The sequence below is a fragment of the Macaca thibetana genome, chromosome 3, assembly GCF_024542745.1.
Source record: "Macaca thibetana thibetana isolate TM-01 chromosome 3, ASM2454274v1, whole genome shotgun sequence".
NCBI lineage: Eukaryota > Metazoa > Chordata > Mammalia > Primates > Cercopithecidae > Macaca > Macaca thibetana.
The window spans coordinates 30283871-30306492 of NC_065580.1; the positions used below are offsets into that span (position 1 = coordinate 30283871).

Consider the following 22622-nt stretch of genomic DNA (forward strand, 5'->3'; position numbering starts at 1 on the left):
CTGCCTTCCGGCTTTAAGTGACTCTCCTGCCTCAGCCTCCCAAGTAGCTGGGATTACAGGCACCTGCCACCACGCCCAGCTAATTTTTTGTATTTTTAGTAGAGACGGAGTTCCACTATGTTGGCCAGGCTGGTCTCAATCTCCTGACCTCATGATCCTCCCACTTCAGCCTCCCAAAGTGCTGGGATTACAGGCATGAGCCACCGCGCCCGGCCAATTTCTGTATTTTTAGTAGAAACAGTTTCACCATGTTGGCCAGGATGGTCTCAGTCTCTTGACCTCATGATCTGCCCTCCTTGGCCTCCCAAAGTGCTGGGATTACAGGCGTGAGCCACTGCGCCCGGCCACGAAGGGAGCTTTTTCGGCAGTCCTATCAGCTCTTAAGTTTTCCCTTTTAGCGAGGAAAAAACTCCTCATGTCCCACGATCCTGTATTTGCCTAATCCTGTCACCCACAGCCGTCAGCTGTGACTACAAGACAGATTAATCCCAAGAGAATAGCAGTTAACATCCTGTAGTGCCAAACCCATTCTTAACTGGGAGAGACTTTACCCAGAGGGGCCTCTAATCGTTTAAATCTTAGAACAGACTCTAACCCTCCTGAGTTGGGCCTCTATCCCAAGGCCCATCAAGTGTCCATGCCTTTTATTAAGAGAGGCCTCTAACTCCCCTAAGTGGGGCCTCTGACCCAATCCCATTCTTTCCCTGGGTATATGCACCCCACCGGTGCAGCCTATTTAGAAGGTCGGGGGATTTCTTCAGTATTGTTCCTTCCATGGCTCATCAGAAAGATGTTACCAGACCCCATCACTTACCAAAATTAGCCTGTGGGTCGGGGGTAACTGCACTATCATCCCTTCAGTGGTCGCCAGAAAGATGTTACAGGAAAGGGGTCCTGATCCAGACCCCAAGAGAGGGTTCTTGGATCTTGCACAAGAAAAAATTCAGGGCAAGTCTATAGAGTAAAGTGAAAGCAAGTTTATTAGGAAAGTAAAGGAGTAAAAGAATGGCTACTCCATAGACAGAGCAGCCCTGAGGGCTGCTGGTTGCCCATTTTTATAGTTGTTTCTTGATGATATGCTTAGCAGGGGGTGGATTATTCATGACGCCCCCTTCTAGACCATGTAGGGTAACTTCCTGCCATTGCCATGGCATTTGTAAACTGTCATGGCGCCGACGGGAGTGTAGCAGTGAGGACGACCAGAGGTCACTCTCATTGCCATCTTGGTTTTGGTGGGTTTTGGCTGCAACCTGTTTTATCAGCAAGGTCTTTATGATCTGTAGTTTGTGCCGTCCTCCTATGTCATCCTGTGACTTAGAATGCCTAACCATCTGGGAATGCAGCCCACTAGGTCTCAGCCTCATTTCACCTAGCCCCTATTCAAGATGGAGTTGCTGTGGTTCAAACTCCTTTGACACAACCATATCCTCCCTCTCCCCACCCATGAGAAGTCATTGGCTGCTCAGACCCTGACGGAGCTGGAGGCAGTGGGCCCAGGGATGTGGGTGTGAATTCAAGGCATGGGGTCTTTTGGAGTCAGGCTGTTGGGGAGTGGCAGCAGTCACCATGCTAAGTACCAGCTTCTAGAGGTAGGCGCCACACCAGATCCCTTGTTTCCTTTGATCCCACAACAAGCCTATGAGAACAGGACTATTATTGTCCATTTTTTTTCAGATGAGTAAACTGAGTCACAGAGAGCTTAAGTGACATGCCAGTTTGTGTATCCGTATGAGTTTCTTGGGCTGCTGTAACAAAGTGCCACTTACTAGGTGTCTTGAACAATGTAAATATATTGTCTCTCAGTTCTGGAGGCCAGAAGTGTGAGACCAAGGTGTGGGAGGGTTGGTTCCTTCTGGGACTGTGAGGAGGAATCTGCTTCAGCCTCTGTCCTCGCTTCTGGTGGTTCGCTGGCGATCACTGGCATTCCTTGGCTTCTGCAGCACCTGAACCTCTGCCTTCTCTTTTCCATATCGTTCTCCCTGTGTGTGTATGTGTGTGTATGTGTCTGTGTGTAAATTTCCCCTTTTTAGAGGGATACTGCCTGGCACAGTGACTCACGCCTGTAAACCCAGCACTTTGGAAGACCAAGGCATGTGGATCACCTGAGGCCAGGAGTTTGAGACCAGCCTGGCTAACATGGTGAAACCCCGTCTGTGCTAAAAGTATAAAAAATTAGCAGGGCATGGGGGTGCGTGCCTGTAATCCCAGCTACCCGGGAGGCTGAGGCAGGAGAATCGCTTGAACTCAGGGGGTAGAGGTTGCAGTGAGCTCAGATCACACCACTGCATTCCATCCTGGGCAACAAGAGTGAAACTCTGTCTCAACTTACAACCTGTAAACCTGCAACTTGTTTTATCAGCAAGGTCTTTTTCACCATCTCAAAAAAAAAAAAAAAAAGATACTAGTTATATTGGATTAGAGACCAACCCTGATCTAGTATGACCTCATCTTAACTAATTACGTCTGCAATGACCCTGTTTCCAAATAATGTAACAGGCTGAGGTACTGGGGTGAGGAGTTCAACATATGGATTTGGGGATGGGGCCACACAATTCAATCCATAACAACATCTAATAAGTGGATAGCGGGGATTCTAATGCCATTTCCTCCTCTCAGTTGAGCCCTGACAGCCCCTTCCCCTATTCATTCTCCCCACCAGGAGGGTCACATCCAGTGCCGCCAGCGAGAATGTGCCAGCCTGTGTCCGTACCCAGCCCGGCCCCTCCCAGGCACCTGCTGCCCTGTGTGTGATGGTGAGTCGGTCGTAGGGCAGGGACCTGACCACGGGGGGCAACCTGGAGAAAGCTGATGGGTGGCCCTGCTCGGAAGCCCGTGGAGGCCAGGAGAGGGCAGGGAGGGGCCCCGGAGGAACATCTAAGGCCCCCCTTCCCAACAGGCTGTTTCCTAAACGGGCGGGAGCACCGCAGCGGGGAGCCCGTGGGCTCAGGGGACCCCTGCTCGCACTGCCGCTGCGCTGTGAGTGTGGCTGCCTGGCAGGGAGGGCCTGGCTCCCGGGCCTGCCTCTGGTGTCCTGACCAGGCCCTGTTGGCAGAACGGGAGTGTCCAGTGTGAGCCTCTGCCCTGCCCGCCAGTGCCCTGCAGACACCCAGGCAAGATCCCTGGGCAGTGCTGCCCTGTCTGCGATGGTGAGTGGGGGCCGGAGTCACTGCGGGAGGGGCAGCCTTGGCCACAGAGAGGCTCCAGGTGTGGGGGATTTGCTTCTCTTGGACCTAAGCCCCTGTTACCCTGTTCCCAAAGTGAGTCCTCACCACACCTTCTCATGACAAACTGGCACCATGCTGGGGCCTGCGCTTCTGTGGCATAGCTGTGGGGGGCGGGGGGCTACTGGCAGGGCACCCTGGAGAACTCTGCTGGGTCTTCTTTGTCTGGGTGGGGGTTGGACGTCTTGGGGTGATGTGAAGCTTCCCGTCTGCTTCCAGTCCTATTACCCCACGCCCCTGTCATCCCATCCAGGCTGTGAGTACCAGGGACACCAGTATCAGAGCCAGGAGACCTTCAGACTCCACGAGCGGGGCCTCTGTGTCCGCTGCTCCTGCCAGGTAGGCGGTTCCTCCGCTCACACCCAGATCTGCCTCATTCCTTCAGAGTGTCTCACCTGCTTCCCTCCTAGGCTGGCGAGGTCTCCTGTGAGGAGCAGGAGTGCCCAGTCACTCCCTGTGCCCTGCCTGCCTCTGGTCGCCAGCTCTGCCCAGGTGTGTGTGAGAAGGGGAGGAGCAGCTGCTACGGGCGCTGCCTCCGGGGGCTGCAAATGGAGGGTGCTCCTTCCCTGGATGGCGTACGGGTTGCTACATCCACTAGCCATTCTACAGTGTCAGTGGGGATGGTGAAGCTGGGGTCCCTGTGTCCTGGGAAGGACAGGGATGAGTGGGAGGTGTGCAAGCTGCCATGTGACAGCCCCCTTACTACAGCCTGTGTGCTGGATGGAGAGGAGTTTGCTGAGGGAGTCCAGTGGGAGCCTGATGGTCGGCCCTGCACCACCTGCGTCTGTCAAGATGGGGTACCCAAGTGCGGGGCTGCGCTCTGCCCCCCAGCCCCCTGCCAGCACCCCACCCAGCCCCCTGGTGAGTGCCTGGGCTGATCCTGGCTTTCTTCCCCTGCATTACCCAGCTCACCCTGACCAGCCTGCCCCACCCAGGTGCCTGCTGCCCCAGCTGTGACAGCTGCACCTACCATGGCCAAGTGTATGCCAATGGGCAGAACTTCACGGACGCAGACAGCCCTTGCCATGTCTGCCGCTGCCAGGTAGCTGCCCAGCCTTGCTGCTGCCCTGCTGAGCCCCTCCTGGGCGTGCCCCCATTGCTCTCTCCCCTGCTGTCTCCCAGGATGGAACTGTGACATGCTCCTTGGTTGACTGCCCTCTCACGACCTGTGCCAGGCCCCAGAGTGGACCGGGCCAGTGTTGCCCCAGGTGCCCAGGTATGTGGGCACTCACTGTGCCTGAGGGGATCAGGGCCCCAGAGGCTGCTGTCCCACAGCCCCATGGACCCAACAGATACCTTAGAAAGCATTGGCCTTCTAAATTGTTTCAGTCCTGTTTCAGAGCTTAGAACTCTCTGGAATTCAGGGGGTGTGTGTGGGTGGGAGGGAGAGTAGAGATTTGTTTATTCCTGCCTGTACCTACACCACCCTCCCCTCCCATGCTGCATTTCTTCTTTTAGTAACTACTGTCCCCCACCACCACTCTAGAGCCCCCATCCCCCACCCCCCAGGTATCTACCTGGATAACACAGGTTCATGAGCAGACACTTGAGCCTGCCACATTGGAGGCCGGGTGCTGGGATGCATGGGACATGTCCCTGCCCTCATAGAGTCTGTGTGAGGGCATGTGTCAAACACAGGTACACACGTGTGTAAGCACTCCCCTTCTTCCCCTCAGAGACACACATCTGCCTGCAGGTGAATGATCCCCAGTGCACATGCACACACACGTGTGTGCTCAGAATGATACACACGCCTGCACACATGTGCACATGGCCACTTCCTCCTCTTCCCTATCGAGTCAGCTTCCAAGTGGGCACTTGGGCAGCGGCTCTGGACTCCAGGGCTGGAGGGGCTGTCAGGCTTTGCCCTCATACCTGCCCCACTGTCCACCGCCTAGACTGCATCCTGGAAGAAGAGGTGTTTGTGGACGGTGAGAGCTTCTCCCACCCCCGAGACCCCTGCCAGGAGTGCCGATGCCAGGAAGGCCATGCCCGCTGCCAGCCTCGCGCCTGCCTCAGGGCCCCCTGTGCCCACCCGCTGCCTGGGACCTGCTGCCCGAACGACTGCAGCGGTGAGCTGGGCGAGTCGGGGCGACCTTCTGGGATGACGTGGCCCTGGGAAGGCAGCAAGCCCTGGGGGAGTCGCCGTCTCCCAGGCTATAGCCGCTCCCTCCCACAGGCTGTGCCTTTGGCGGTAAAGAGTATGCCAGCGGAGCGGACTTCCCCCACCCCTCTGACCCCTGCCGTCTGTGTCGCTGTCTGGTGAGTCTGCATCTGGGTGGGAGGAACCTAGGGGAGTGGAGGCGGGACTTGCGGAGGCCAGGAGAGGCCCGCCCATGTGGGAGGGGTGGGACCTGGTGGCACCTGGTGGCAACTGGATGGGAGGGGTCTCCTCGGCCTCCCCCAACTAACCCACCGACCCGTGGTGCGTCTGTCGGTCCGTAGAGCGGCAACGTGCAGTGCCTGACCCGCCGCTGCTCGCCGCTGCCCTGTCCAGAGCCTGTCCTGCTGCCGGGAGACTGCTGCCCGCTGTGCCCGGGTAGGGGCCGCATCCCTCGGCTGCTCCTCCCCCGAGGTCCCCTCGGAGGTCTGTTCCTGGGCCCCTTTGACGCGCGCTCTCGCCGCAGCCTCCCCGGCCCCCGCCGGCTGCCCACGGCCCGGCGCGGCCCCCGCCCGCCACCAGGAGTACTTCTCCCCGCCTGGCGATCCCTGCCGCCGCTGCCTCTGCCTCGACGGCTCCGTGTCCTGCCATCGGCTGCCTTGCCCGCCCGCGCCCTGCGCGCACCCGCGCCAGGGTCCTTGCTGCGCCTCCTGCGACGGTAACGCCCTGGCGGCGCCCCTCCAGGCCACCAGCGTCCTGCAGCCCCATCCCGGCCCGCCCCGGCCCGCCCCGCCTCGGAGCGCCCTGCCCAGTCCACCTCCTCCAGGCCCTCTCCGCCCTCGTTAGGAATGTAATGTCCGGTCAGCAAGGCCTGGGAGCCAGCCCGCACGGCCCCCAGCCCCCACGACCCCCAGCCCGCACGGCCCCCAGCCCCTGCCCTTCTCCCCAGGCTGCCTGTACCAGGGGAAGGAGTTTGCCAGCGGGGAGCGCTTCCCATCGACCACTGCCGCCTGCCACCTCTGCCTTTGCTGGGAGGGCAGCGTGAGCTGCGAGCCCAAGGCATGTGCCCCTGCACTGTGCCCCTTCCCTGCCAGGGGCGACTGCTGCCCTGACTGTGATGGTGAGGGTCAGGGGATAGGGAACTGCGGGGGTGGGATGGGGGGACCAGAGGTTTGGGTCAGCATAATCTTTACTGCCCCAGGGTGGATCTAAAATATTTATTACAGTAAGAAAAAGCCCTGAGGCTGGGAGCCTAGCTCGAGCCTGTGACCCCAACAATTTGGGAGGCTGAGGCAGGAGGATTGCTTGAGCCCAGAAGTTCAAGACCACCTTGGCAACATAGAGAGATCTTGTCTCTACACAAAAAATTTTAAATCAGTTGGTTGCGGTGGCTCTGGTACTACTTGGGAGGCTGAGGTGGGAGGATTGCCCAGGGGTTTGAGGCTACAGTGAGCCATGTTTTCGCCACTGCACTCCAGGCTGGGTGACAGAGTGAGACCCTGGCCAAAAAAAAAAAAAAGCCTGAGACAAAAGCCTGGATCTCCTCCTGCCTCTGTTACTATTTGGTGCGTGGTCTTAGGCAAGTTACATAACCTCTGGGCCTAAATTTGGCTCTTGTAAAAAGACCCAGTCCCCCAGTCCTCACTCTTGTGCGATCTTGGCAGTTTGGGCCAGTCGCCCTCTACCAACTGCAATTTTGTTTACTACTTGCCTTCCGATTAACTCACTTATTAATTTAAATTGATTTAGAAAGGAGTTGTATATCATACTGTAAGTGGAAAAGTAGACTTGCCAGGACCACATTACCATAAAAATGAATGCAATTAAAATGATCATGTTGTTAAATCCTAGTCAGATACTTTTGCCCAGCAAGGCTTTGAGCCTGAAATTCACCCTCTCTTTTTTAAAAAGGGAGGTGAGCAAATGGCAGAGGTGCCAAAGGCAGGCTGCCACCACCCTGGGACCCCACCCCCTCCTGGATTCATCAGTGGGCTTGGAAGAGCGTGGGAAAGGTGCTACCTTGGGTTCGCACCACCTGAGTGAGCTGGGGCTACTCCCAGCTCTCCGGGTTGGAAAACTGGTGCCTCTGGCAGTGGCCTGCTGAGTATTTAACCCTGGGGCAGCAGATTCCTTGTGGGTGTTTTTCTACAAGTTAAATAGGAAAGTTTTTTGCAGGACAAAGGGGAGAAAGTTTGCCGTTTGGCCAATCCAAACCCCGCATCCCTCACGACTGCTTTGCTCCCTGGGCTTGGACTGTGACCCCCACCCGCTACTCAAGATCTTTGAGATCTTGGACGCATAACAGGCCCAAGCTCAGAGCCTACAACTGCTGTGCTCTGATCCCTTTCTGTCCCTCCCCTCAGCCTCTCTGTCTCTTCTCTGAAAGGCTGTGAGTACCTGGGGGAGTCCTACCTGAGTAACCAGGAGTTCCCAGATCCCCGAGAACCCTGCAACCTGTGTACCTGCCTTGGAGGCTTCGTGACCTGCGGCCGCCGGCCCTGTGAACCCCCGGGCTGCAGCCACCCACTCATCCCCTCTGGGCACTGCTGCCCGACCTGCCAGGGTAGGGCCACACCTGCCCTTCCATTGCCCCTGCTGGGGTTCCCAGGAGTGCCTCTCTCACCGATTCCGCTTTCTTCCCAGCCCTCCCACTGCCTGTCTCTCCACCATACTTTCCTCTCACTCTCCGACTCCCTCACCTTTGATAGAGGTCCCGAGCAGGGCTGTGTGTTTGTGTGTATGTGTGGCTGTGTGTGTGTGTTTGTGTGTGTCTGTATGTGTGTGTGCGTCTGGCTGTGTGTGTGGCTCTGCGAGTGTGGCTCTGTGTGTGTGTGGCTCTGTGTGTATGTGTGTGGCCATGTGTGGCTGTGAGTGTGGCTGTGTGTGTTTCTCTATGTGTGTGTGGCTGTGTGTGTGTGTGTATGTGTCACTGTGTGTGTGTATGTGTGTATCTGTGTGTGGCTGTGTATGTGTTGCCCTGTGTGTTTGGGTGTGTGTGTGTGTGTGTGTGTGTTGCTCTGTGTGGGTGTATCTGTGTATGTGTGTGTGTTGCTCTGTGTGTGTGACCGTGTGTGTGTGTCTGTGTATATGTATGTGTGTGGCTGTATGTGTGTCTGTGTGTGTGGCTATGTGTGTGTTTGTGTATGTATGACTGTGTGTATATGTGTGTTTGTGTGGCTGTGTATGTGTGTGGCCCTGTGTGTGTGTGTATATGGCTGTAGCTGTGTATGTGGGTGTGTGTGTGTGTCTGTATTTGTGTCTATGTTTATGTGTGTGGGGGGGCTGTGTGTGTATGTGTGTGTGTGGGTGTGTGTGTGCTTGTGTGTGGGTGTGTGTATGTGGGGGGGCCATCTCTGTATGTGTGTGGGTGTGTGCACATCTGTGTGTGTATGTGGGGGTGTGTGTGGCCATGTGTGTGTGGTTGTATGTGTATGTGTCTGTGTGTGTGTGGCTCTGTGTGTAAGTGTATGTGTGCCTGTGTGTATCTGGATGTGTGTGTGTGTGTGTATGTGTATGTGTCTGTGTGTATATGGGTATATGTGTGTATGTGGGTGGGTGTATGTGTGTGTGTGGCTGTGTGCGTATGTGTGGAGGGGGAGGGGCTGTGCACGTGTGTGTGACAGTGGCAGTTCCGTTGATGGCAACCCTTCTGTTGCACTCCCCCCTGCTGTGTGTATGTGTGTATGTGTGTGTGTGTCTGCATATGTGTGTGTGTATGTGGTTGTGGGTGTGGCTGTGTATGTGGGTGTGTGTATGTGTGTGTGTGGCTGTGTGTGTATGTGTGGAGGGGGAGGGGCTGCACGCATGTGTGTGTGACAGTGGCGGTTCCGTTGATGGCAACTCTTCTGTTGCACTCCCCCCTGCTGTGTGTATGTGTGTGTGTGTGTGTGTCTGCATATGTGTGTGTGCATGTGGTTGTGGGTGTGGCTGTGTGTGTATTTGGGTGTGTGTGTGTGGCTGTGGTTGTGGGTGTGGCTGTGTGTGTATCTGGGTATGTGTATGTATGTGGGTATGTGTATGTGTGTGTGTGTGTGTGGTTGTGGGTGTGGCTGTGTGTGTATCTTGGTGTATGTGTGTGTGTGGCTGTGGTTGTGGGTGTGGCTGTGTGTGTATCTGGGTATGTGTATGTATGTGGGTATGTGTATGTGTGTGTGTGGCTGTGGGTGTGGGTGTGGCTGTGTGCATATGCGTGGAGGGGGAAGGGGCTGTGTGTGTGTGACTGTGGCAGTTCTGTTGATGGCAGCTCTTCTGGTGCACTCCCCGCTGCTGTGTGTGTATGTGTGTGTGGGGAGGAGCTGTGTGTGTGTGTGACAGTGGAGGCTCTGTTGATGGCAGCTCTTCTGTTGGACTCCCCACTCTGCCAGGATGCCACTACCATGGCGTCACTGCTGCCTCCGGAGAGACCCTTCCTGACCCACTTGACCCTGCCTGTTCCCTCTGCACCTGCCAGGTGAGGCAGCCCCTTTGGGACTTTGGTCACCTTTCCTCCCTTGATCCTCTTCTCCGGCCAGGAAGAGGCTGTCTCCTCCACTCAGGTGGCAAGGGCTACACTCTGCCCTTGACATCTCATGGGACAGGACTGGGCTCAGGTCTCCCGGGCCAAGGGAGGGTGTTTGGGCCCCTGCAGGCTCAGTAGGGTCTCCAGCCCTGGGGAAATGTGCAGCCCAGTTGAGGGTGTGATGGGCCTCTCTCCCCTAGGAAGGTTCCATGCGCTGCCAGAAGAAGCCATGTCCCCCAGCTCTCTGCCCCCACCCCTCTCCAGGCCCCTGCTTCTGCCCTGTTTGCCACAGTGAGCTGCCTTCCTCGTGCCCGGCCCCCACGCCCTTCCCCACCTCTGCCTCCCCCTTCCCTTCCTGCCAGGCCTAAGGTTGGGCTGAGCAGGGCAGGGTGGTACAGGCCCTCCACCCAGGAGGTATGTCCCCCACAGGCTGCGTCTCTCAGGGCCGGGAGCACCAGGACGGGGAGGAGTTTGAGGGAGCAGCAGGCATCTGTGAATGGTGTCGCTGTCAGGTATAGCAGGAGGTGGGAGGCATGGAGTGACGGCTGGACCATAGCACCTCTGGGGCCCAGCCTAGGCAGCAAGTCAGTATCTCTGCATCTCCTACAGGCTGGCCAGGTCAGCTGTGTGCGGCTGCAGTGCCCACCCCTTCCCTGCCAGCTCCAGGTCACCGAGCCGGGGAGCTGCTGCCCTCGCTGCAGAGGTATGGCTGCCCCCAGCCCTACCCCTTGCTTCAGCCCCTTGGCCCAATGTCCCTCTGTCCACCCCACCTCCCTCCCCTCAGCCAGCTCTTCTCCCACCTCCCTGCCCCCACAATTGGCGCTTGCATACACCCTTGCCACCTTCAGCTTCTCCTACCTCTCCCTGTCCTGGACTGCCCAGACCATCCCTCTTCCAGGTGCTGGTTAGAGTTCCCTCAAAGCTGCCTCTCTTGGTTTGGGTGCAGCAGCTCACACTTGAAATCCCAGCACTTTGGGAGGCCAAGGCGGGAGGATCACTTGAACCCAGGAGTTTGAGGCTGCAGTGAGCTGCATTTGCACCACTGCGCTCCAGCTTGGGCAACAAAGAAGACTCTGTCTCAAAAATAAAATAAAAAGCTGCCCCTCTTTCTAATCACACCCCATTCATCATCATCATCATCATCATCAAGATACCTGACATTCACTGAACAGGTAGCATGTGCCAGGCCCTGAGCACTTTACGTGTATTATCTCATTTAATCAGCACAACAACCTTACCAGATAAGTACTCTTATTCCTCCTATTTTACAGATGAGAAAGTGGAGGTACAGAGAGGTAGAGAAGGTGGCAGAGCCAAGATGGGCACTTGGGCCATCTGGCTCTGAACTTGAGCCTTTCTGAGCCTGCCCACTGCCCCTCACCCCACACACTGCCCAGCCTGGTGGTGTTTCTACAGAACCACAGAACTGTCATAGCATTTCACTTGCTCTGTGAGGGAGGCAGGACAGAGGAAATCCCCATTTAACAGATGAGGAGACTGAGGCTCAGAGAGATTGAGTTATCTTGGGCACACAGTTAGCAATGGAGCCATTCACCTGGTCCACATGCATTCATGACACAGCTGCTACATGCCAGGTACTGTGACCGATGCGGGCTGCACTGGGCAGTGCCCGCTGCCTGGAGCTTGGTCTTCAGAGCAGGCAGGAACAGAACAGGATTAGAACCCAGGTGTTCTGAACCCCACCCAGTGCATTTCCCCTCCACAACAGACAGGAGTTCTGCCCCATCCTTTCTTCCTGCCAAATCCCTGCAAACCCACTACTCCTGGCGCCACGTGCCTAGCTGACCACTGAGGGTGGGGGGCTAGGGGCAGACGTCCAGATCTCAACCTCCAAGCTCGTCCCTGCCCACCTTGCACCACAGGCTGCCTGGCTCATGGGGAAGAGCACCCTGAAGGCAGTAGCTGGGTGCCCCCCGACAGTGCCTGCTCCTCCTGCGTGTGTCATGAGGGTGTCATCACCTGTGCACGCATCCAGTGCATCAGCTCTTGCGCCCAGCCCCACCAGGGGCCCCATGACTGCTGTCCTCGATGCTCTGGTACTGGAAGCCTGGGACAGGAGGGAAAAGGCAAGGAGGGAGCCCTGGGCCCACACCTCCCTGCCTATGCTGGGCTGGGTGGCAAAGACAGGTAGTTGGAGAAGTGGCCTCCATCCTTGTGCACACTCCACTCCCTGGGGTCAGGGGGAGGCTGGGGACAGAGGACTCTACCCCGGCCTCGCTGCCAACCTGAAGGCCCCCTGATCCCGTTCTGCTCTCACCCCAAAGACTGTGAGCATGAGGGCCGGAAGTACGAGCCCGGGGAAAGCTTCCAGCCTGGGGCAGACCCCTGTGAAGTGTGCATCTGCCAGGTAGGTGAGGGCTCAGTGGAGGGGCTAGGGCACCTCGAGGGGTGGGGAGTGGGCAGCATGGGATGAGGCCCAGCCAAGCTGGTCACTTCATGGAGCGGGCACTCTGGGGGCCAGACGAGTGTATCCCTGTGGCCAGGAGACAAGGCAGGGCTGGGACCAACAAGGCCTGGAGGCCTGGGTTTAGACAAGGAGCCCACGTTCCAAGTGTGCAGGAGGCCATGGGTGGTCCCCCTGCTGCAGTGCAGGGTGAGTGTGTATGGCCGGAGAGCCACCTGGGACGTGGCTAGGGTTGTGGAGATTCTATTTGCAAGGCCCTGGAAGGGCTTGGAGCAGGCAAATGACATCACAGGCCAGGGGACTAAGCCATGGGCCTGGGGAGGAGGATGGCATGAGCCTGCTGGAGGATCAAAGGTCACATGAGGGCTCAGGCCCAAGTGACTGAAAGGAGAAGGAGACATCGTCTCGGAGACTAGGGCATGGGGTGAGGAGCATGTCTAGAAGACTCTGAGTCTCTCTTCAGCCTGGAGTTCAGGGCCCAAGATGCGTCCCGGAAGAGGTTGCAGCAGGCAGAGGGAGGGGCCGGAAGTCCTCGCCAAGGGCAGCTCTGGGTTTTTGTGGCCCGGGACCCACCGCTGCTCACTCATTCTTGTAGCCACAGCCTGAGGGGCCTCCCAGCCTTCGCTGTCACCGGCGGCAGTGTCCCAGCCTGGTGGGCTGCCCCCCCAGCCAGCTCCTGCCCCCTGGGCCCCAGCACTGCTGTCCGACCTGTGCCCGTGAGTACAGGGATGAGCCTGGTACTGGAAGCCTGGGGCAGGAGGGGAAATGCGGGGAGGAGGCCCTGGGCCCACACCTGCTTGTCTCTGCTGGGCCGGGTGGCAGAGACAGGCAGTTGGAGAAGTGGCCTCCGTCCTTGTGCACACCCCGCTCCCTGGGGTCAGGGGGAGGTAGATGAGATATGAGTTATGTATTATGCCACCCCTCCACCAGCCCCAGATTTTTCCTGACTCCAGTGGACTGTTCTGGAACCCCATGCCAGGCCGGTGAGGGCTGCACCATCCCTAGGGGAACTGGGGAAGCTGGCAGGGACCCTTTGCCTCTCCGCAGCTGAGTGCAGTTTGTGGAGCATCTGGCCAGCAGGTGGCGCTGCAAGGCGACAGTTGTGCTGAGACGTGAGGACAAGACAGGCAGTGGGTGGCCCAGTCACAGGGGTGGGCGAGCATTTTTTTTTTTTTTTTTAGAGTAAAGATTTATTAAGATTGGGGGGAAAAGTAAGTAAAGAAACAGTTTTATTTTTATTACAAATATTGAAAGATGGCCAATTTCTGTCTCCTGGATTTAACACTTGTGGTTTACTCAACACAGCCATTTTACATTTGTTGTGAAGGGAAATTTTTTCTGTTTCTGGTTCTATACCAGCACTGAAATGATAACCTACCTTTGCAATACAGGTGAACGTTAGTTATCCTTACATAGAAAAAACAGACCAGGGCCAGTAGCTCACGTCTGTAATCCCAGCACTTTGGGAGGCCGAGGCGGGAGGATCACAAGGTAAAGAGATCGAGACCATCCTGGCCAACATGGTGAAACCCTGTCTCTACTAAAGATACAAAAATTAGCCAGGCGTGGTGGCGCATGCCTGTAATCCCAGCAACTCGGGAGGCTGAGGCAGGAGAATAGCTTGAACCCGGGAGGCAGAGGTTGCAGTGAGCCGAGATTGCGCCACTGCACTCCAGCTTGGTGGCAGAGTGAGATTCTGTCTCAAAAAAGAAAAAACATACTCTTTTAAAATGATAATCCTCCTGTTTTCTCCAGCTTGGTTTTTTGATTTGGGTTTTGGGTTTTTTGAGACAGAGTTTCGCTTTGTCACCCAGGCTGGAGTGCAGTGGCATAATCTCAGTTCACTGCAACCTCTGGGTTCAAGGAATTCTCCTGCCTCAGCCTCCCAAGTAGCTGGGATTATAGGCATGCACCACCACGCCTGGCTAATTTTTTGTGTTTTTAGTAGAGATGGGGTTTTACCATGTTGTCCAGGCTGGTCTCGAACTCCTGAGCTCAGGTGATCCTCCTGCCTCGGCCTCCCAAAGTGCTGGATTACAGGTGTGAGCCACCACGCTGGCTTTTCTGTTTTTTTATTTTTTATTTTTTATTTATTTATTTTTATGGTGTAAGACACTAAAATGTACGATCCTAACCATTTTTTAAGTGTACAGTTTGTGGTATTAAATATGTTCATAATGCTGTGCAGCCATCCCTGCCATCCAGCAGGGAGGTCAACACTTGCTTGGGGGTTCTTCAGGAGAAGGGAGGAAGACCAACATTTATTAAGCACCTACTGCATGCCACACACTGTACCTGGTGCTCTTAATAAAGTCTCTCGCTTTGTTTTCACAGTTACCCAGTGAGGGAAGTATTAATCTCTTTTTACAGATTAAGAAACTGAGGCTCAGAGAGATGGATTAATCTAACCTAATGAGCACAGGCACTGAGTGCTGGCATCAGGATTCGAACTCGGGATGCCTGGCTGTGTGCTTCCCTGCGCTGTTGTAGCCACACTGTATTACAGATAGCAGGAGGGAGAGCAGGCCACAAGCTGGCCATTCTTAGTGACCTCAGGCTAAGGAAGCCATGCTTGGTCTGTTTCTAGTCACCTTGCACCCCTACCCGGCCCCACATAACAACCTAGCAAAGTTTCTTTGCAAACGTGTGAACGTGACTGAATTAAAGAGAAAGAGAACTTGTCCTCCCCGGAGTCAAGGTGCTGGGATGCGGGTATGCCCAGGAGTTCAAGTTAGAAATCTGGGGACATGGTGCGTGGGGACAGCTGGGATTTCCAGCCCTGCGCCCCTTTTTCTGTCCCCCACTCTGGGTTCTTGTCTTCACAGAGGCTTTGAGTAACTGTTCAGAGGGCCTGCTGGGATCTGAGCTAGCCCCACCGGACCCCTGCTACACATGCCAGTGCCAGGTGAGCCCTCCTGCCTTGGGGACTCACAGAGCCCCTCTTCTTCCTTCTCTGTGGGCTGTGGCTGCCCCTCCTCTCCCGCAGCAGCTCCGGGGCTCTCCACTCACCCTGACATTTGCCCACTTGTCCTGACTGTCACATCATGACTACGCCTTACTCCTCCACCAGCTCCCTGAGATCCGCCATTCTCTACCTCTTGTGTTCACATGGGTAGGACCTGACATGGCTCTGCATCCACCAAACCTGTCCTGAGCTCAGCTGTCCCCTCTCAGAGCGCCACACTCCCCCTGGGAGCTGCTGCCCCGTGTGCCAGGGTAAGTGCCCAGCCCTGGCCTCTACCCTCAGAGAGGAGCCCAGGGGGAAGACAGGAAGGGGAGACATTCATGGGCCAAGTGGGCAGTCCAGGGTTTGTACTCAGTTTTTAGAAAAGAATACAGGGTTCATTCTTTTCTAGAAATGGAGGGGGGCTGTTCTTGAGGTGGGGAAGAGACCCATGAGGCAGGGGGAAGCTGGGATGAAGCCTAGATTCTCAAGGTCTGGCCTGATGCCTCTCAGGAGGCTTGGGATCTCCAGGCCCATGAAGAGGGCATTGCACTACTGAGTGGGCAGCCGGCCCAGAGTGGGGTTCCAGCCTCTGGCCCTTTGGGCTCCTAGGACCCTAGAGACATCCCCAGCACTGATGCGAGGCCTGATGTCTAATGGGCCCTGTGGATATTGGTTGAAGAAATCAACACCATCAGGGTGGTAGGGAAATTGAGTGGGTGCTTTCCTGCCATGAAATGCGGGGTAAGCTCCGAGGAGGGAGGATACAGCTGGAGGGACAGTGCCTGCCCATTCCATGTCTTCCTCCTCAGAATGTGTGGTGGAGGCCGAGGGCCGGAGAGTGGCAGATGGAGAGAGCTGGAGGTACCCCAGCAATGCGTGCATCACCTGCATCTGTCGTGTGAGCTGGGGGGGGTCTGGGAGGGTAGAGGATCTCACAGATGGATAAAGGGAGGAGCGTCCAACACTCCACCAGCAAATACGGGGTCTTTAAGGGGCAAGAGCATCCCTGCACCAGGGCACGGAGCCGAAGGTTGGATTTCATTCTCCACTTGAACTGTGAAGAGTGTATTGTGGGATGGGCAGGCAGAAGTCCATGCCCAGATGCCCCCAGAAGCATGAGGCCAGGGACTCCGGCCCTGCAGAAAACCCCAGAACAATGATGTCTGTCCTCAGCGGGGCCATGTGGAGTGCCACCTCGAGGAGTGCCAGGCCCTCTCCTGCCCCCATGGCTGGGCAAAGGTGCCCCAGGCCGACAGCTGCTGTGAGCGATGCCAAGGTGTGCAGCCAGGATGATGGGGGAGGGGGTAAGTCAGACCTTCTGGGCATGTGAGAGGGGCAGCTGACCTCCCAGCTCCTATCCCTTCAGCTCCCACCCAGTCCTGCGTGCACCAGGGCCGTGAGGTGGCCTCTGGAGAGCGCTGGACTGTGGACGCCTGCACCAGCTGCTCCTGCATGGCGGGCACCGTGCGTTGCCAGAGCCGGCGCTGCTCACCGCTCTCGTGTGGCCCCGTGAGTACCGCAATCTAAGGTGGTGGGGAGGGTCAGGGTGGGGGCACATGGTACCACCATCCTGGTGTGATCAGGCATCCGAGAGGGAGGCTGGGCTCCTGCAGCCAGCTGGGAGCTGGGGACAGTGCTGTTCCCAGTGCGACCACAAAGTGGTGCCCTGACCTTGCTCGCAGGGAGCCCGGGCGCTGGAGTCCTGGAGATCCCTGGAGACTCCTGGGAGATGCTTGGTTTTCTGGGAGGGTCTGCGAGAGGCATGGCTGGGAGGGTGGCGTGTCTGACAGTGTCTGGGGCTGAATGCAGGACAAGGCCCCTGCCCTGAGTCCCGGCAGCTGCTGCCCCCGCTGCCTGCCCCGGCCAGCTTCCTGCATGGCCTTCGGAGACCCCCATTACCGCACCTTCGACGGCCGCCTGCTGCACTTCCAGGGCAGTTGCAGCTATGTGCTGGCCAAGGACTGCCACAGCGGGGACTTCAGGTGTGCATCCCCCGTCTCTCTTCTCCCCAATCCCTACACCCAGCCCTGCTGACCATTGGCACCTGGGACTTTCCCGCCCACAGTGTGCACGTGACCAATGATGACCGGGGCCGGAGCGGCGTGGCCTGGACCCAGGAGGTGGCGGTGCTGCTGGGAGATGTGGCCGTGCGGCTGCTGCAGGGCGGAGCAGTCACTGTGAGCAAAGCCGATGAGCAGAGGAAGGTGGATCCCATGCTGTCCACCCATGTGCCTCGACATCGCCCCTCCTCCCACCTCCTTTATCCTCCAGGTGGATGGGCGCCCAGTGGCCTTGCCCTTCCTGCAGGAGCCACTGCTGTATGTGGAGCTGCGAGGACACACTGTGATCCTGCATACCCAGCCCGGGCTCCAGGTGCGGCTCCAGGGCGAGTCTGGGTGGGCTGCCTGCTGGGAACTTCAGTCCTGTTTAGGCCTCTGTATCTATAGGGGGGTGGGGATGCCAGCTACCTCCTGGCCAAAAGAGGCCAGGAGTGGGGTGCAGGGCTGTGAGGGGAGGTGGATCAGGGTCAGAGATCTCCCCGGGCAGTCAGAGGAGTTCTGAGTTCTGAGACTGATTTCTAATCTTGACTCAGCCTCTTAAGTCACCAACAGCCTCCCCTGGGCCTCAGATTTCTCATCTGTAAAGTGGGGAATGGGAAGGGTCAGTGGCAGTGGGGAGGATGTCAGCTAAAGTCTCCTGGCGGGTGTCTCAGGTTCCTTCCAACCCTCATGTGGAAGGAGTAATTTGCCCCCTGCGCCCAGCAAGAAACACAACTTGTAAATTCATAGAATAAGGGTATACACTTCTAATCTGAACCCTAATTGTGCTTTGTCCTCTGCAAGGCCGGAATGCCCATGAGAAAGTGAATCCCTGGAAGGGGGTTGCATTTCACGTGGGGCCCAGTTGAGGGATGGCGGCAGGAGAAGGTGCCCTCATGCAGGAGCTGTGGGCAGCTCCTCCTGTCATCTGTCTTTGCCCAGGGCTGGCACAGAATGTATCCACTTGGCCTTGGCTAGGGCTGTGTTTCTTCCAAGGGGAGCCTCCATCTGTCCATTCTCCTCCCCTGCAGCACTGGCCGCGCTGAACACAGTGCCTGGGGCCATAATGGACCCTGAGCTTCTTCAGGGCCCTGTCCTTACCTGCTCCCCAGTCCCAGGCCTCTTCACACAGGTGCTGTGGGATGGGCAGTCCCAGGTGGAGGTGAGCGTGCCTGGCTCCTACCAGGGCCGGACTTGTGGGCTCTGTGGGAACTTCAACGGCTTTGCCCAGGATGATCTGCAGGGCCCTGAGGGGCTGCTCCTGCCCACAGAGGCTGCGTTTGGGAATAGCTGGCAGGTGAGTGGCACAGGAACCGGAGATGGGGGTTAGGGAAGACGCAGCTGAGCATGAGTCTCAGAGCAACCCTCTGGCATGGAAAACGGGGAAAGGGAGTGAAGTCACACAAGATAGGCTTTTGGGCTTTCAGGGAGGTGTGTAGGCTTCTTGACTGTCTTGGTGCTGGAGAGGTAGGGTGGCTTGTTAAAAGAGGCCTCGTTGGCCAGGCGCAGTGGCTCATGCTTGTAATCCCAGCACTTTGGGAGGCTGAGGTGGGTGGATCACCTGAGGTCGGGAGTTTGAGACCAGCCTGACCAATGTGGGGAAACCCCATCTCTACTAAAAATACAAAATTAACTGGGCCTGGTGGTGCATATGCCTGTAATCCCAGCTACTCAGGAGGCTGAGGCAGGAGAATCGCTTGAACCCAGGAGGTGGAGGTTGCAGTGAGCCGAGATTGCACCACTGTACTCCAGCCTGGGCAACAAGAGCAAAACTCTGTCTCAAAAAAAAAAAAAGAGGTCTCGTCACCTGAACCCCCAAGCCTTGCTTTGCCACTCACTGGCTGTGTGACCTTGAACAAGTGCTGACCTACTCTGGCCTTGGTCTGTCCATCTGTAAAATGGGGACAAAAAGAAGGTAGACAGTACTTCCTTTGCGTTCTTTTAGGGAGGTTTTGGGGACTAAAGCAAATGACTGGGTGGGAAGTGCTTTGAAGAGCATGGCATGCAGAGGCCAGCTGCCAGTGGTGCTGTCACATCAGGGCTGCTCTCCCCACCCAGGTCCCAGAGGGGCTGGGGCCTGGCCGGCCCTGTTCTGCAGGCCGAGAGATGGATCCGTGCCGGGCAGCAGGTTACCGTGCCAGGCGTGAGGCCAATGCCCGGTGTGGGGTGTTGAAGTCCTCCCCATTCAGTCGCTGCCATGCTGTGGTGCCACCGGAGCCCTTCTTTGCCGCCTGTGTGTATGACCTGTGTGCCTGTGGCCCTGGCTCCTCCACTGATGCCTGCCTCTGTGACGCCCTGGAAGCCTATGCCAGTCACTGTCGCCAGGCAGGAGTGACACCTACCTGGCGAGGCCCCACGCTGTGCGGTGAGGGGGTGATGCCCACTGCAGGCTGGGGGAGGGTCAACACAGAGAAGAAGGGTAGCCCGGAGGGCTCAGGGCGGGTCCACGGTGGGTGTGACGAGTCTCGCAGTGGTACGCACAGCTACTGGGGCAGTTTCAGGTGCCTCGGTAACCCCGCCTCCCACTCCCCCCACCCCCCACAGTGGTAGGCTGCCCCCTGGAGCATGGCTTCGTGTTCGATGAGTGCGGCCCGCCCTGTCCCCGCACCTGCTTCAATCAGCATATCCCCCTGGGGGAGCTGGCAGCCCACTGCGTGAGGCCCTGCATGCCCGGCTGCCAGTGCCCTGCAGGCCTGGTGGAGCACGAGGCCCACTGCATCCCACCCGAGGCCTGTCCCCAAGTCCTGCTCACTGGAGACCAGCCACTCGGTGCTCCGCCCAGCCCCAGCCGGGAGCCCCAGGAGACACCCTGAGCCAGGACAGTGCCTGACCAGGGTTCATCAGGCCAGGAGTCTCCCCTTGGCAAGCAGTTCCCACCCTGGTCAGGGCTGTGGAGAGAATGCCCTGCCTGGACAGTGGAGCCTGGGCCCCTGCCCTGCAAAGACCCCTGCTGTGTTGAGTCACAAGCAGTAAACTCTAGGCCTGCCCGAAGGCTTCCTTGTGTGTGTGTGTATTTCCTCCTGGTGCTGGGACAGAGGCTGGGCTGCCAGGAACATGGGGTCTAGTGATCAATGGCCCCAGAATCACAGCACCATGCACCCTCCTTGCACCTGCATGCCTGGGCTGCCCCACCCAGCCACTCCCTGGTGCTGTCTGGGAAACCCTGCAGTGGTAGGAGGAGGACCCTGGTGCCCTGGTCTTAGCCCTGTGCTCATTCTGTGTAGCAGGCATGATGCATGGCCCCATGTGGTACCTTCTGTGGATCCATGTGGGATCCTGCAGGGGCTGAGGAACCATGGAGAAGGGGCTGCATCAGAGAATGGCCTCCCCCTTCCTTGTGGCTGGGGGATACTGAATGTGCAAGCACCTTCTGGGCCACTCCGAGGGCTAGTGACACAATGCCTGGGGTGAGAAACAGGAGAAGCAACAGACCACAATGCAATATGGACATGTGCCTGCGTGTGCACACAGAAACACAGAAACACACACAGAAACATACATCCCTCAGAAGCCCAGATAAACACATGCAACGCATACCTGCCTGCCTTCACAACCACACCCACCCCAGGCAGATGTGTGGGCAGTAGACACTGGCAGCGTGTGAAGACGTCACTGTAGGGAGGGAACATGGGTTTTGAGATAGAAAAAGTCCAGAATTCAAGTTTTCTTTGCCGCCTACTCTGTGACCTTGGTGTTTTAGGGACCTTGGTCATGAGGTCAGGGGACTCCATCCTCATTGCTCCCTGATATTCCAACAGGGAGTGAAGGGCTTTGTGCTCAGGCAGGGATGCAGGAGAGTGCCGGGTTGAATTAGAGGCCACTCAGCCTGCTTGCTCTTTCATTGAGGCTGTTCTCTCTTCCAGCCAAGAGGAGGGTCTGCTCCGTTCTCTCATGGAATGGGGACAAAGTAGCCAGCAGGCCAATCTGCTCACAACAGGGCAGGATGTAAAGATGGCAGAGCTCCTGCACTCAGCCCCTCTTCTGATTAGATAACTTATATGACCTGTCTATTCATCTGTGAGGTGAGGATGATAATAATAAGTGTCAGGGAATGAACAGTGACCCATGGACAGCACTTACTAGGTGGACAGCATGGACAAGCATGTGGGCAGTGCTTGCCGGGGCAGGGCCTCTTACCACTCGCCTCTTGCTGATGGATGGCCTGGGTTCCCAGGACCATGTCTTCCCAGAGGGTATCACATCCATCCATCTCCAGATGAAAAAAATGCTGCTGCATGTTAAGACAAGCTATTCTTTTTTTTTTTTTTTTTTTTCTAAAGACACAAGGTCTTGCTCTGTCACTCAGGCTGGAATACAGTGGCATGATCACAGCTCACTGCAGCCTTGACCTCCCAGGCTCAATCAATCCTCCCATCTCAGCCTCCCAAGTAGCTGTAACTACAGGCACGTGCTACCACGCCTGGCTAATTTTTTTTTTTTTTTTTTTTTTTTTTGAGATGAGGTCTTGCTATGTCATCCAGGCTGGTCTCAAATTCCTGGGCTCAAGCCATCCTCCCACTTCATCCTCCTAAAGTGGTGGAACTGCAGATGTGAACCACCACACTTGGCCTAGGAGAGGTTGCTTTCTGAGTCAGTCTTCTTACCTATAAATTAGGGATAATAATAGAGCTTACTTCATAGAGTTGCTGCAAGAAAGGATTATATGTATGAAGCGTCTTCATCCTGGCACAAGCTAAACTTTGGTAGCAGCTGCTATTGCTACCCATATTGGGCACATTGTGTGACCAAATAATGCAGCTGTGAAGCTGATGTTCAGATGTACGCGTGTACAGTATATGTCAAACAAATGCTCGCTGGGGGCTGTAAACAAGCATATGCGTACACCTCCCTCTCTCAGGGTCACACTGCTCACTCCATGCTGCCACCCCTAGGGCCACAAAAACCGTCTCCTGAGGCAGGCCAGAGTCTATGAGGCTTGGCTGCGGTCCAGCCGGGACTCAGATGTCAAGCCCTGCATTATTGAGATCAGAGCCTTTGTCCCTCCTTGCTCCTGGCTCTTGGTTGCCTGTCCTCCGTTTCCCTCCAGGCTTTGCATGGCGCAGGCAGCCACTCCGGGGGGGGGCTCAGGGCTCCCCTGTAGCCCCAGGCAGGCCTTGGCTTTGTACCAGTATCTCTTCCGGTGCCCCACAGGTCCAGGCCAGCTCCGGGCTGCACTTTGGCAGGTGAGGGAGGGGCACTGCCTTAGAAGGAAGGAGACAGCCGGGGACCTGACATCACCTTGCCCCTCCAGGTGCAAAAGGGCTGCGGGTGTCCCCCGGGGCTGGAGCTGCCCCTTGTGCTGCTGCAGATGGAGCGGAGCCGGCGGGCCCAGGAGCAGGTAGGGGCTGGCTGGGGGTGTGGCTGAGGCCAGGGTGGGTGCCCCCTCACGCC

General features: G+C 56.9%; 1 protein-coding gene across 3 annotated transcripts in view; it reads left to right on the forward strand.

Moving 5' to 3' along the window:
• The window catches only part of KCP (kielin cysteine rich BMP regulator), a 35814-nt gene extending 14153 nt beyond the window's left edge, over window positions 1-21661 (forward strand). Inside the window, exons 9-40 of one of the 3 annotated variants that reach the window (XM_050785038.1) lie at window positions 2660-2753; window positions 2897-2976; window positions 3053-3146; window positions 3475-3560; window positions 3632-3713; window positions 3930-4082; window positions 4157-4263; window positions 4344-4437; window positions 5120-5293; window positions 5401-5483; window positions 5667-5760; window positions 5849-6040; window positions 6272-6442; window positions 7709-7885; window positions 9687-9772; window positions 10021-10111; window positions 10250-10332; window positions 10430-10523; window positions 11704-11877; window positions 12106-12188; window positions 12841-12961; window positions 15071-15150; window positions 15362-15461; window positions 16002-16090; window positions 16366-16468; window positions 16559-16701; window positions 17002-17174; window positions 17258-17369; window positions 17464-17565; window positions 18364-18528; window positions 19290-19596; window positions 19776-21661. In XM_050785038.1, coding sequence (XP_050640995.1) covers window positions 2660-2753; window positions 2897-2976; window positions 3053-3146; window positions 3475-3560; window positions 3632-3713; window positions 3930-4082; window positions 4157-4263; window positions 4344-4437; window positions 5120-5293; window positions 5401-5483; window positions 5667-5760; window positions 5849-6040; window positions 6272-6442; window positions 7709-7885; window positions 9687-9772; window positions 10021-10111; window positions 10250-10332; window positions 10430-10523; window positions 11704-11877; window positions 12106-12188; window positions 12841-12961; window positions 15071-15150; window positions 15362-15461; window positions 16002-16090; window positions 16366-16468; window positions 16559-16701; window positions 17002-17174; window positions 17258-17369; window positions 17464-17565; window positions 18364-18528; window positions 19290-19596; window positions 19776-20044 — 4056 coding nt within the window. In that variant the 3' untranslated portion in view covers window positions 20045-21661. Of the gene's footprint in view, window positions 1-2659; window positions 2754-2896; window positions 2977-3052; window positions 3147-3474; window positions 3714-3929; window positions 4083-4128; window positions 4264-4343; window positions 4438-5119; window positions 5294-5400; window positions 5484-5666; window positions 5761-5848; window positions 6041-6271; window positions 6443-7708; window positions 7886-9686; window positions 9773-10020; window positions 10112-10249; window positions 10333-10429; window positions 10524-11703; window positions 11878-12105; window positions 12189-12840; window positions 12962-15070; window positions 15151-15361; window positions 15462-16001; window positions 16091-16365; window positions 16469-16558; window positions 16702-17001; window positions 17175-17257; window positions 17370-17463; window positions 18288-18363; window positions 18529-19289; window positions 19597-19775 lie in introns of those variants that run through there. The other 2 variants (XM_050785036.1, XM_050785037.1) reach the window with 2 other exon arrangements.
• Window positions 21662-22622: the final 961 nt, after the last annotated feature.